The 14,824-nt window shown below is 40.9% G+C and overlaps 1 protein-coding gene across 1 annotated transcript in view; it reads right to left on the bottom strand.

Annotated features, from left to right (window-relative positions):
• The window catches only part of LOC104123469 (MARVEL domain-containing protein 3), a gene marked incomplete at its 5' end in the record, with an annotated part of 18,428 nt that extends 4,527 nt beyond the window's left edge, over nucleotides 1–13,901 (bottom strand). Inside the window, 2 exon segments of the mRNA XM_009635720.2 lie at nucleotides 10,107–10,276; nucleotides 13,732–13,901. Coding sequence (XP_009634015.2) covers nucleotides 10,107–10,276; nucleotides 13,732–13,901 — 340 coding nt within the window.
• Between the last annotated feature and the right edge of the window lie 923 nt (nucleotides 13,902–14,824).

Raw genomic sequence — 14,824 nt, 5'->3', positions numbered from 1 at the left:
GCATTACTGAAGCATTCCAGAGAATTGTTTCAGTCATTCCACAAAATCTAAATCTGCAATAGATAGTAACTTCAATGTATTGTACTTGTTAACTTTGTTTGAATCCAGTCTTTTTTTTGCTGCGAGTAGGCTTCCTGCTGTAACAAACGGCAGCCTTCCAATTTATACTATTAATCTACTCTTCACTTTTTCTTTCCCTTCTATACCAGGTGCATGCTGGGCTATTGCCATGGCATTAACCCACTAGATCAATGGTTTCGTCTTCTGTCAAATGGCGGGCTCAAACGTCCAGCAAAGCAGCCAGGCAGGCTGTTCGGGGTACGGATCCACAGGCAGCCAACCTTCCTCTTAACAGCTCCTACCCTTGGCTGGGCAGCCACCACTTTTCTCCCCTGCCCAGTAATAACTCTGGCCTAGCATTAGGCCCTTCCAAGAGCTGTTTTAATAAATTAAAATAGCAGGAAGCGATTCAACTCTTTTTCTTGTGTGCTGCTGTTTTTTCCTGCAACTTTAGCAACTTGAAGTGGCTCATAGAGTATCTGATGAGCAATCGTGCTGGCACGAGTTTAGCTGGGAAAATAACACAGCCAGGACCAAAGAAAGACCAGAAACTCTCCTTTTCAGGTGAGGTGAGGTGTTAAATCTGCATGCCCTGCCTCATAAAGCTACACTGTGGCTGACTGTGTGGTACCCAGACTTCAACTGGGTGCTCAAGTCTCATGTGTCGGAAGCAGTAAAGAGACATTTTCATCCAGGCACCGTGGCAGGATGGCTCCAGTGTTCAGGTGTCAGGATCACAGTGTGTGTAGGTACGTGTGTACATAAAGTAAAATGGTCAATTCATGTTTGTTCCTATCTTTCTGCAGCTGGCATAACTGAATCTGCAGGACAGTCAGTTCTGGCTGTGTCTGTTGAACTCCCCTGACTCCACAAAGGCCTGACGAATAGAGGAGGCCTTCAAAGTGTCTCCCTCCACTGCGTCTTGGCACAGTAGTCACTTTTTTTTTTTTTCCCCCTTTACTGACTGCACATGGACTCTTTGTCCTGTCTCTTTTGGTATCATCCCCTCCTCTTGAGTTAACATCGCTGTGTACTTCTAAGATATTTTATGTTTTCATTCTCCATTCTAGCTCGCTTTTTCCCTCTGCTTCCTCTGCAGGACATGTATCACCGGCGCAAGCGGTGCCCAGCTGGCAGCTCAGGGGGTGCCCGGCTGCCCCTCTCGGATACCTGGATCCCGGTGGCAGAGCAGCAGCGGTAGGAGCCACACAGGTCAGTGGCAGCCGCGTCGCACCCCGTTAGGGGTTTTTCCAAGAGAAGGGAAGAGAGGAATGAGGGGCTACAACACATGGATTAAAAATAATTCTCCCAGCCTTTCTCACTGAAAGCTGTCTTATGGTTTTTTTCCCAGTTTAGGTAGCTTTCTGCTTTTCAGAGGCAACGTTTCCCCCCTGCCCAAAGGAGCAGACAAGTATTTTGACCATATATAGTGACTTACAAAAGCACCATCAGTCCTGAAAAGGATCTCAAATGCTGAACTCCTCTTGCCAGTGCAGGTTTGGCATTCCCCAGAGAGTAAAGGCACAGCTCAACACGCAGCTTTGGTCACCTCTCTGCTAAACTGAGTCAGTGGTGGGAGGAATACATAAGGGGAAAGGGGGAGAAAACGTCAAAGGGAAGAGGGGGTTTGTTCCCCTTTTAGAAGGGGACAAAAATATGATAGAAGTAGGGAGGAACCAAAACAGTGGAGGAAAACTGAACAAGGGAAATGAAATGGAGACAACAGTTGCAACAGATTAAAAATATTAAATCTGGATGCAAAGTATTAAAACATTTTGCTAACAGTGGTATTCCCCTTATGTATAGCAGTACAAACCAAGATCTTACTGACACCGGTAACAAGAATTCAACCAAGTTCCCTAACGCAGGATCAGGGCAATACACAGCTCTGTTGTAAACAAGCAACCCCCCCCCCCCCAAGCTCCCACCCCACCATTGTTTTTGTAGGTGTCTCTGTTCTTCGGCCAGTGGTGCTAAAATCTCCCTAATGGAGTAATGTTCAAAGGCAGAAAAAAATACAACCCAACCCTAAAACACAGTGTTAGGCAATGTAACACCAGCAGAATCTTGGCTTTTCAAAGGACCCAAGGGAACTACATACTTGGAGCCAACTGAATTTAAATGGCACGTAAGTGCCCGACACATTTATGCTCATTTGAGATATCCATCTTACTGGAAAATGATGGAAAAATATTTAAAACCTGGGAAAATTAAATGATTTATGTGCTCTAGAAAGAAGCATTATTATTGTCTTTTAATAAGTTGTCCCTCTGTAGTCAAGATAATCACTCCATTAGGAAATCTCAAAGGATGACCAGCCTTGTTTTTAATGATTCAGAGAAGCCTTATGTTCACAGAGTGCTCAGATCCAAATGCACTGTCCTGTTTTTTCTGTGTAACATCTTCCCTTAAAGAACTACTGTCCCACCTGCTCTATTCCCTCTGCTTAATACCCTCCCGCCCTCTAAGCAGTACTGTCCAATTTTCACAGGAAAGGGTGGACTTAATTTGTAGCACTGCTGCATCAGCCTCTATCCCCACAGTTTCCCACCACTGTACGACACCAAGATTTACTTGCCATCAACCAACGAACCCAGCCCCTGCCTGGGAACAACAGCTTTGGTTTACTTGTTCCCAGTAGTTCTTTAAAGCATCGCTTCGAGCACGTTCTTGATTTCTCTCCTGTTAACTGAGCATGAGTCATCTTCCACAACTTTGGAGAGGGTGGGAATCAAAAGGTCTTGCCTTAAACTGTAACACTTGGCAATACTGGTTAAATACAAGGGCTATAAAAGGCTGCACATGTATTTGTAGCACGGGTGGGTCTCTGCACACTCACTTCGTGTTCTGCGTCTCGGGAAATGGCCTTTTTTCTTTCTAAGGTACCCATAGTTCTTTCAAGTAGTAAACAAATATCTTGGTATTGAAACAAAGTTGCAGGAGTTTGGGGGTTTTTTGTGTGTGTGGTTTTTTTTTTTCAAAAAGAATTCAGAAAACAATGAAACACTCTTGTTCCTTATGCCAACTTTCCATAGCCACTCCCTCCGTTTGAACTGAAAGTACAAAGATTGGGGTGTTATTGCTCTTTAAGCAATCATAGTCTGGCTGAAGGTAGGTCAGGTTGGAGGCACCTGTGAAGCTGAGCTTCTCATTCGCTTTACCAGTTGTGGGTTGTCACACCTGGTGAGCAACATTCCGGACTGGGTGGATTTTTCTCCTTTAAGTGAGCTAAGATCACCTGCTCAAGAAATAGAGCTACATTCACTAGATAGACAGTCAGGCTGCTGTACCAATTAGCTTTGAGAGCCACTTTTTAAAGAGAGCAGTTTTACTTGGTTCCCGGAATTTGAGTCAGATGTGGGGAAGACAAGCCCATTGCTCTTACAAGAAAGATGGGGCAGCTCCTGTTCTATACTGGTGGAGAGCAGACTTGACTAACAATTCCCAGTAGGGAAACTCCGACTGGAGTCTAACACACACCCAGCAGCTAATGACAACTTTGCCAGTATCTTCCCCTGCCAACTTAAGCGAGCCTTCTCTCTTGTAGTTGTCCCCTCTCTAAAAACAATAGCGTACATGTTAGCACCATGCCCAAAGGTGGATGAAAAAAAATTTGATATAAAGACATGGGCCGAGTGAAGTTCCCATATGTTGGCAGGGCAACGGTTTGCCGATGGTAACATTTGGCATCTGCAACTAGTGTAGTACCCCTGCATGTTTTTATAGAGCTAACTGCTCATGGCTGTTTGTTTGTATTTCATGGCAACCAGGACTTAACCTCCAAGTGAAATACTTTCGCTTCAGAACAGGAAGGTTACCTGCAGCTCTGCCACTGTATCTTGTTACTGTGCAATTTTAATTAAGCATTTTGAACAACTGGGATTATTTTAATCTGTACAGCTCCATCCAATTCCCACTACTAATATCCTCTGTCTTCACAATTACAAGATTAAAAACCTCGATAGCAAATTCAGTCTGTTAGTCACACTGTATTTAAAATACACTTTGTAACAGGCAGGAGGGGGGAGCCATCTAATTACAATGAGCCTACAGGGGACCTTAGTGCTCCCCCCTCACAGCAGAAATATGTTGAAATTAACTGCCACAGGAATACTGTATGACAGCTTTGAGCACAATTTAAAGGAGTGAATCATGGCAGCTTGTAGGGACAAAATGTGAAGATGGTGACTCCAGAATACAGCAGTTCCTAATCCTGCCGGATGCCTCCACAGAAACGTAAGTATCCTGCTGACCACCACTGAAAAGATCTAACGTGTGCTGCTGAACGTACTTGTCAAATGCTTGGTTTCACCCACAAAGTTCCCTGCATTAATGTGCATTCAATGACCCTTCCGTGGTTTTGAACATACATAACTGAAGCTACAGCAGAACTTTTATTTCAGTCCAATGCCTCTTGCAAGCCGCTATTTTCCCTCAACATCTCCACAGCACTGGAAGGGACACAAGCACTCTGCAAAATATTTTTCCCCTCCTGCTCCCATATCTGACACCAAGAAGAATGGTATCAGGACATAAGAGAGCAACATAAAAACAGCAGTATAATGGTTATGAACAATGGCATAACTCAAACCAAGTGTCTACTAGTATGAACCCTGTGTATAGGGTGACTTTTCATCTTGGTATTTTTTCCAGTCTATGAGTATTTGCCAGCATGCGTAGCTACAGGAAAAGAATTTGACTGTGTTTCATAAAAACAAAAGCTTATAGATGTTTACATTTGAATTAATGCTGGCTTGTTAATGCATGAATACATCCTGGAGAAAGTCATTGTTACTCCCTAATTCTATTTCCTCCTCCATATAAATTCAGTTTGATATTTCCTCCTGGCTATGCTTGAAATTGGAGACTTTTCTCGTTGTTACAAACCATAATGCTGTCTTTTTCTGAGAGGAAATTGGTCTGAAGGTCTTAACAATTGTGGATGTTAGAATGTAGGCTAAAGGCATGATTGTTTGGAAGCGCCTACAATATGCTTAAGAAATCTGACACTATTCAGAGTGCAAAGCTGTATTCATAGCAGCAAAGAACAGGGATTCAATTATATTTGCTCCCCCACAAACTGTTTTCCAACCTTTTTAGTGCTGTCTCCCTTAAATGCCAAGTGGGTTGAAGAATTAAAAAAAAAAAGCTATTAGCTCAGAAATTACGACCAGCACTGTACAATTCTATACAAGGCAAAAGTGCAGGCATTTCCTGAGTCACATACTGACCGAAGATGGAAGAAACTTAGTTTACCTTTACTGTTTAAGCAAAACTAAAGGAAGCATTATCCTGAAATTGCATTGCCCCACATCTTTCACACCAATATACATAATAAAAACAAAATGACAAATTTTCAAGGTTAAGTAACCAAATATCTATTATCAATTTAAGATCAGCAATCCACTCCTGGGTTCAGCTTGGATTTTGCTCTCTCTAAGGTGAAGGAAGCAGCATGGCAGTCAGGCTTGAGCACTTTTCTCATTCCCTCTGGTAACCAAAAGAACTGAGTCTGGTTATATTTTTGAAGGACCCCAGGGAGGGTCCTTTGAGAGGCACATATGGTTACTAATTAAGTTTTTCTACACAGAAGAGAGAACTACAGTTACCTGCGCTGAATGTTTTCTTCTGAAAGAATGTTTTCTTCTGAATTTCAGCTCTAAGTATCTCCAGGCCAAAAACTCTTTGGTGTCTTCAATGTGTGCTCGCACTATTATGCATAAGTTGCAAGAAATGGTTATTGCAAGTGTAATTCCTTAGTTGATGAAAGGTTTGTTTTTATCAGGAATGCTTTATTTCCAATTCCCATATAATTATATAGAGCACCTAGACAGCTTGACACCAGTCTATAAACTGTTCCTTAAGTGTCCCTCACTACAGAAACAGAAGGTGGCAGACTTCTGTGTTTCTATTGCCTTTTGAGTCTGTAATCTGCAGATGCACAAGGGTGACATCCCTATGAAAAAAACATACAGAAACTAGACATAAAGGTAGCACAGCAGGGAAGAGTCAAAAGTTTGTTAGAGGGAAGTCATTTGAAAGACTCAGCAGATACAAGGAAGGCATTCCAAGTGGTAGTGCTCTTAAATGACACAAGCTCCTGTGAGATAAAAGATCCTCTCATAGGTTAGTGGTGGTTAAAAGAAAATAAAGAGTAAGAGGAAACAACCAGTTTTCAAACAAATAGAGTTAAGAGAGGAATCTCTGGTTTGTGCTGCTTGTCACTAGTTATGCCCATGTTAGCACTGCAATGGGAATGGATCTGTACGGTCAAACAGTTGGTGCTAAAAACCTAGGGGCTACACGATAGGCATTTTCTGGGGAGAGAGAAGTACTGCATTTTAGCTCTGGTTTGGTCCAAAGGACAGAGTGCCTGCTAGTGCTTACAGCTCACCCTCTCATTTAGTTTCATCTATTCAAAGAGATCTCATTTAGTTTTATCTATTTACCTACTAAGTTTTATTTATTTAGAAATATCATTTGTGCATCCTGAAACTGCTCTGCAACATGGCCCACAGAGCTGTAAGTGGGGACTCCAAAGAGATTCACCTCAAAAGTATGCACCAAAAAACTGTGGTAGATGCACAGGCTAATGAATTGAAAAGATTAAAAAATGAGATGGTGAAGTCTGTTTTAATAATAATCACAAAAAATTCTTCATGATTGCCAACTCTAAAATTGGTAGGCTGCTGAGAGCTCAAGCTCTTGAATGAGAAATCAATGAAATCAGTGTTTAGTAAGCAACCTCAAACTTCAGGTATGTACTCAAACACAACCCCCACCCCCCACCATCTACAGAGCACACAGATGGGCTCTAAACAAATAATTTCCACTCAGGAAGGACATCAGGTAGCCTTCGCTGCAAACATCAGCTCAGTGTTCACTTAAAGTCAAACGCCACACAAAAAGCTAGGAAGCCTTGGGATAGGCCTACAGAACCAGAACCTTTATGCAGATGCCTGATCCTGTTCTTTTGGGAATTTATCTTGAGTTCTGAGTGCAGTTCTGCTCAGCCCATCTCAAAAGGGTACGATGGAGCTGAAAAAGGCATAAGGCTGGCAAGCTAACCAGAACTGGAAAGACTTCTCTCTTGATAGGGACAGAACTGACTATTCTTCAATCTATGAAGACGCAATAGGAGCACAGCAACAGGGAGAAAGGGAAGACTTCACTTTAAAAATCACAAATCTCATGGAGAAGGTGAAAAAATTAGGTTATCCTTAGGTATTTTACCCCCAAAATCAGAGATGCCTTCTTTAAAACGTTTTAAGAAACAAAACAGTACTACTTCAAGTGGCACAAGGAAACCGTGGAACTCCTTGTCATAAGATAACGTGGAGGTCATACACTGAAAAGGGGATTCAGAAAAAGGATTGTTTAATCCTGTGAATTTGATAGGTCTGTAAAGAGGTATTAAACATTACAGAAGCGAATGCAGTTTTCCAATCCAGAAAATTCCAGCAAACCAAAGTTTGGAGACTATTCCAGAGGATAGCTCACTCTCTACCGATCCAAATTCTGATGGTCCTCCTAAATTTGCACATTGAGAGGGTGCATAATTAGGTGTCTCGTATGATCCAGTCCTGCTAGCCATGTGATCCCACCTGAATAGCTTTGAATAGGTATTGCTCCTATAACGTTTCAACAGATTTTTTCTCTTCTGTTTTCAAGATGAAAGGAATTAAAAGGAGCAGAATGTTTTGAAGTTTCTTAGATGGTATCAAATGTCCCTACCAGCAAAAGAGGTCAGTATCATTTGTTTCTTCCATTATTTCTGGGCTGGGTTTATTGTCCTAATGCAGTTGTAGGAAAAAAAAGTGGGCAGGGATTAGAGAGAGAAGGTGGGAATAACAAAGATAGGGGAACGATGTCCTTTTTTTCTGCTGCTGTTTGCAGCTAAAAGATGTTCGAATGATCACTGCAAAAATAACTGCCTACTTCTGACACTTAACTTTAGCTTTTTGGGATATTGTGGGTCAAAAGCATGGATGAAGAGGGCAGTATCTGGGTGAAGGAAATACTTTTCAAAGCTCCAGTTATTTAGAATCCCTCTCTAGTTTGCCAAACTGGTCAACAGGCACAAAGGGCATAAGTATATTTGCTGGGCAAAAGACAAAAAAAAAAAAAGCCCATAGTGAAAGCAGAGTGATACACAGTCAGAAACTAAGGTTCACGTTTCAGTTACTGCTTTGGAAAAGACTGTGGTACAGCACTTGATTTCCAGGCCCTGTTTGATACTCGTTTATTTTAGAACTATGGTGATTGGGAAGGGGGAATTTCTCCAGAGTGCTGATAAATCACTGGCAAGAGAAAGAGATGGTTAAGAAGTATTTACAGGAACTTTTCATGCTGTAAGAAGTTGTGGCTCACATGTACTGACTTCTTAGTAAACAATTCGCGTAGCGTTTCATCTATAACGTTTACTATGACTGCAGGGAATACAGAATTCTGCATAACAATTCTAGGAAATTCTGTTAAATCTTGGTACTTTCAAAAATTAAACCAGGGAGTAACATTCTTGTAATCTTATCAACCTCCAATATCTTTTCATTTTTTGTAGTAAAACTGCTAATAAAAGGGGTTATTTTCTACATGATCTCTTTTCCCTCCTCCACTGCAAGCTCAGACATTACATTTTTGGAAAATACTGAGCAATACCTGGGGGAGGGGTGGGAGTGAAATCATCATCGTTGACTGATGCATCCAAAGCTAGGACATTTTGAAAATGTTAATGATGTTTAATGCACTGAAATAATGAGAAGCAAATGCAGGTCAAAAAAAACCCCACCCCAGCAAGTCACATTAAGCTATCCATAAGTCTAAACAACCAGTGAAAACTGAAAACTAAAAATAACTTGCCACTTCATTTTTCTAAAGCTATGATAAAATAAGGCATAGAGTTTTCTAAAGCTTTTCAGACAAGTTAAAATAATTTAGCATGGTTGAAGAAGAAACTGCTAATACGATTTTATCAGGGATAAAATATCAGTACGGCTCTGTATCACTAGATATGCCCTACTAACTGCTGGAGTTAAATCCCCTCGAGATGAAAAACAAACTGCATACAAATATACAAAACATATTTATAAGAGAAAATGGTTCAGCTCGCTCTTAAAATTGTTCACGTACAGAGAAATATTAAGAGCAAACTGAGTGTGTTATTTAACTTTATTTCATGGAGTGAAGGAATAATATAACATCACGTATTTCAGTTTACTTCCAACAACTGAACCCTTCGCTTGTCTCTCTACTCCAGGACTCTGAAAGGCTGTTTATAGACTTCAGCCAAAGACTTTGCACCTAGCTGTGAGTTCCAACTCAGACTGCAGCGGGCCCTTCCTACAAACAAGGTGAGAAAGCTCATTGTCCTGGAAGAGGGAAAACTTTAAAGGAGTAATGGATATTTTAGCGCCTTTTTTCTTTTTTTTTCAGTTTACAGGAATGAGTTTACTAAGTGTTAAGTCTGATTTCCTCCCACATTAATGCTTGTGCCCTGCTTGTTGTAGTCACTTTCTAGCAATGAAAAAACCAAGTTATTTCTCAAAAGCTGTTTTATTGGATTCACGTCCATAAATAGTTTTGTCTCCCACATTGTTGCTTTATAAAGATGTATCAATGGTGACTGGATTAAATCCAGAGTCGATAAAAAGTCTGAGAAGAATGTGTCAGAAATAAAATAGCATCAAAGCTTCAACAGCCATCTTTAAATTGCCCACAGATGCAAATATCTATTTTATGCCTAAGTCCCAAAGGTTAACTCCTGCTGCACAACCTGAGTGATTACGCACAGGACCCACACTGATGCTCTGTATGCATACTCTGGAGATGCATTTTCAAGTATCTAAATATCTCTATAAATCTTGCCTTTAGACGCCTAAAACATTCTAGTTACCAACAGTCATGCCATTCATTAACACTCCCACTTTGTTTGTTTTTTTAATATTCTGCTAGCTTTACTTTGTTGTGCTTCTAAACACAGAAACCAAAACCAAGACAAGTCCTCAGAACGAGAGGAGTGGATGGCAGGCAATCAGAATCTCACGTACCTCTTGTTGTGCATACCTTTGAACACTTCATTGAGAAGGTTTCCTTGGGAGGATAACATTCTGGTGGTCGGCCAAAGTATTCCCGTGCTGTTCCTGAGGTTTTGGAGTAAGGGTCTGAGCAAACAGTGGAAGTCCTTGAGTGCTGGCCATCTCGGATGTCTTCCGTTGATCTACAGTGGAGTAAATGACTAATGTATATTAATGACATCATGCTCTCTCCTGAACATTAGAACATGAGAAACTGGCAGACGCTCCTGCTAGTGGAACCAGCTAGCCTGCTTCATAGGCATCTGATCTTTTTTGCTTGCATGTTTTGAAAACAAATATCCCAAATACTTGCATAAATCCATGTTGACAAGGATATTTGCACTTGATTGTTGTTATTTTGGAAAGCTGTGTACTCACTGAATAGGCTGGACTAATTGTCTAAGTTACCTGTAAAAGGTAGCAAGGAAGAGGGTGTGAGGATAGTTCCCATTCCCGTAAAAACAAGTAACAGCTTTTTCATGAAAAACATTTTTAGCTAGTCCACAGCAGCCCAGAGAATAAAAATGAGAAATATTTTCACATAATAAATGTGTAAAGTAGCACAACTATTTCATGGGTAAGCATTTTGTTGAGTTTGTCTTTCAATTACTGTGTCTCACAAAGACGCCTTTTAAAAGAATGAAAGCTACTGAAAGAAACAGATAAAGATTTTAAAGTGGGGGAAAAAAATGCCTATTTAAATTTTTTTTGAGGTCTTTGATGAATTCTGAAGAGCAATCAAAAAAATGGATGAAAAAAAAAATCAGTTTCTCGTGTCTCCAATTAGACTTTTCATTTGTACACTTCAAAATGGAATTGTCCACTTTGCTGCAATGACATACAGCTCCACACCTGAGGCCAGATGATTTTTAAGGTTGGTGAGATTTAGATTATTCTATGGGAAAAGTCCAATTTGCCCTTTTTTAACTGAGCTAACACTCAGGTTAAAAGAAATAGTGGCTGTAAATTGTTTTGTAAGTGTCTGGTCTAATCTAAATGTTCCCCTTCATCTGAAGGAGAAGTGGAGCTTGCCTTTTTCAAGGTACAGCTGGATGATTTTGTTATTAAAGGATATTTTAAGTCTCATTCAGCATTACTATTTTTAAAATTCTTCTTCCTATCCAGTTTTTATCTTGAATTTTTTATCCACAGATCAGCATTTTCAACTGTACTTTTGTTTCCTAGTATCACTGCATTTCACTAAGGTTTATCTTCATCCAGTTCCAGATTCAGCCTACAAATATTATCTCATTCATCCACATTAAATCATGTTCTTTGTAGTTTTTACATTTTAATTAAGACATTCAATAACAAGACCAATGCTAACATCTCCACGTGTAGCTGCCAACAGCTCTATTTGGCCAAAACATTTCTGATTTTTCTGACCTTTGCCCTGTGTCTTGTGCAACCACCAAAGCATCCTGCGCAGCTGTGTCACATAAATTAAATAAGCTGTGTGATTTATAAGACATCCAGCTAACTTGAAAGCAATCCCTTTGGTACTTCTGATGCAGCTGCTTCTCTCTATTGTATCCTGCTACTTGCCAGAACACAAAACAAAACAAAAAAACCAAAACAAAAACCCCCTAATGTTCAGCAACCGAGTACAATTAGGAAAAAAAAAATAAATTCTTTCTTGGAGATGCTTTTTTTTTTCTCACAATGGCCTATTCTGGCCACTTCTGCTCCTGTTTTCCTTCAGGAATTTCCAGTTCAGGATAATGCAACTCTTTCTCCTCAGCAATGAGAGGAAGGCGTTTCAGACAGAAACGCATTTGGAAAGAGAAATACTCTGGCTGGAAAGTCTTGCTCGTAAAGGACAAAAGCATTAGGCACCCAAATTACAGTTTCCACGAAACTCTTCCCATCTATTTCATTATAGTATCTGGAGGTCTTTTGGTCCATCAGCCTAAGTCTTCACCAAAATATGGCAATTTCCTTACAAAACCAGCTGGTTTTGTTGTGAGAGCTAAGCAGGGGAAATACTGTTAGGTTAAGCCAAACTCCATCAAAACAACGGATGGAAAAGTTTTTTGGTTAGTTGTAGTGAGGGCTGGTGCCCCCCAGATTCTTGGCTTGATTCTAAGAATTATCTCCATGGCTATTACAGATCTGTAGCTTCCGCTTCCCTTCCTCTAATCCCTGGTGGATACAGGGATGGTCTGTTGGCCTTTACGGTCCTTCCACCAACTTTCAGTCTATGTGTCCGGTCATTCAAAACTAACAGAAAAAAACAAGAAGTCCAGAAGAGCCTTTTACTAAGAAGTGGTAGTTTAATTCATAGCTATCCTTTCACACATTGCTTTTATTATGCTATATATGAAAAAAAACAAACAAACAACAAACCCCAAAACAAAACCCAACCCTTTTTTTTTTTTTTTTCCTGTCCACAGTGCAATCAATGCATTCCTGGTATTTGCTGCTCTCACTTCTGATATGTTCAAGATAATTTAACTATATTCCCTCCCGAACTCTGCTTTTGCAAATGACAGTCATCCAGCATCTGAGGATGATTCTCAGGCTGACTTTCGTTCCCATTTCTCTCCAATTTTTCACCATTTAAGAGAGACAGAAGAAAAATTCATTAGCTATTTTCATAATACAATAGTATAATCACCATCCAAATGTTTTCTATTTAGCCGTAAGTAGTCCTTCTAAGTCTACACAGCACTCTTCACTAGTGCTTTTATTCTCACTCCGTTTCTTGCTAAAATGCATATTATCAGGGAGTACTTCAGTACTTCAGCTTTTCAATAATCTTAGCTATATTTACTTCCTCTCCCTCTTTGCCTCTATTTTTAAATTGCCCTACGGTCATGCCCCCAGAGACTAAACTTACTGCCATGGCCAACTGGCCAGTGTTGTTCAATGCTACAGACCTCTCTCTTACAATGCAGTCACTGGCATGCACTCAAAGGAAAACAGCCTAAGCCCACTTCTAATACGCTGTAGGTTAGCCAGGCAGAAAGTGAAATAGCCTGAGAGTTTATTTGCCACTCCAAACCTTCTATTAGTTGATTTGCTTATTGTGCTGATAGGGGCTGACCCACTATTAAGTGCCGCAAACTGTCTTAGATGCTTACACAACTACTCATTTACTGACTACTGAAATTAATTTTGTTTTGGATTAATATGAACTTGCTCACAGCTGAAGTAGAACAACCTGAGGGTTTGGTAAGTCCCTGTGCTGGTCTCAGCCATGTAACAATCTCATTTCAGCAATGCATATTTAGCAAGCCATGGCTTGCTGTGACTTGCTGACCAGCCTCTTCAGGAATTGTACAAAGACACATGGCCACACTTCACCTACTCGTGACCCAACTTGATCCAGATAACCCCAGGAAATTCACATCTCTGCCTGTGTCACGCAGCCTACCTTTCTGCCCTCTCTTGAGCTCAATACAAAGAAAAAGGTTAAATTTCTAAGTGTAAAATAGCTCCCTGATTCCAAATGTGGCATACTCATGCTTCACAATTTCAAGGCTGAATAAATGCTTTCTTTAGTACTGTAATATGGAGGTATTTAAAAGCAAACGAAGAAGATGAGAGATGTTATAGACCTGCTGTGATATGTTTCTTTAAGGTGATAGAGACGTACCTTGCACTGTATGGGTATGGCTTCCTTGCTCTTCTGTCTTCCTCATATCTATCAGATCCATGGTTCTCATGGTGCCTGTATTGCTTGTCTTGGTATCGTCTCCCGGCATGAGACATCTTGTTTCTTACTTGTATTTTTTCTTTCTAAAATAACTTCCGGAGCCAGACAAATAACACCGGTTCATTTTATAGCTCTACTTAAAAGTTATTCATTTACCAGCGCTCACATCCATTTCATGGTGATTCAAGACTTAGGAACAGACTTCCTTAAAAGGCAAAGGAAGTAAAATCCTTTAAACTAAAAGTAAAGTAACTTCATTAAAGAAGGAAGTTTTTCTTTACATTGTCCTATTCATCGAGTAATTGTAATGTTTCTGTACTCAACACTTACTGCGCTTAGCTTATTTACTAGGTGTGCTCTGACTCTCCTACCCTTGCTGCAAGGACAAGGCACGGCATCCCCTAAGAACACGAATCTTGGCTTCTCTAGCGTTGTCTCTTACATAAAGTATTAAACCCAGCAAGCACCAGCGCATTGCATGAGCGCGCATACAACCGCCGCTGACGGCAGGGCAAACCCGAAAGGCCAGGCTGTGAGCTTTGTCCTGGCAGTTTCTAAGAGGAGGGCACCCATCGGCGTAAGCAGACGCAGCACCAAATGTCGCCTGTGATCTGGATAAACGTTAGGTACCGGCAAAGCCGCGCTGGGCGGAAAGTAAGTTGGCGAGAAGACGCCTCCTTGGTAATTTGGCATTAAATATTAGAGGGACGTTATTTCCCGAAAGCGTCTTTACCCTTTCAAGTGCGGTACACTCAAGCCCCAGCCTGTAAAATAGGGAAACCCAGCGCGTAAGCATCTTGGCAATCTTTATTCTCATTTGCCTTCATCGCAGCCTGTCAGCATTACTGCAGTAGTGCCCGCAGCCGATTTAATTTTGACTGATCAAGCCGAGGACGCGCTTAAAGCCTTCCCTTCCGCCTCCTTGGGGCGTCACTGAAGAAAGAAATTAATTTTTGTTTACGGCTAACGAAGAAAGAGACGGTGCCTTCCTGCGGGGGAGCTCTGCTGCTCCGCTCCGGGCAGAAGCCGCGCA

This window comes from Egretta garzetta, unplaced genomic scaffold, assembly GCF_000687185.1.
Source record: "Egretta garzetta isolate BGI_Z169 unplaced genomic scaffold, ASM68718v1 scaffold463, whole genome shotgun sequence".
Lineage (NCBI taxonomy): Eukaryota > Metazoa > Chordata > Aves > Pelecaniformes > Ardeidae > Egretta > Egretta garzetta.
Note: the sequence above shows the minus strand (reverse complement) of the source record. Positions and strands in the feature narration are given on the sequence as shown.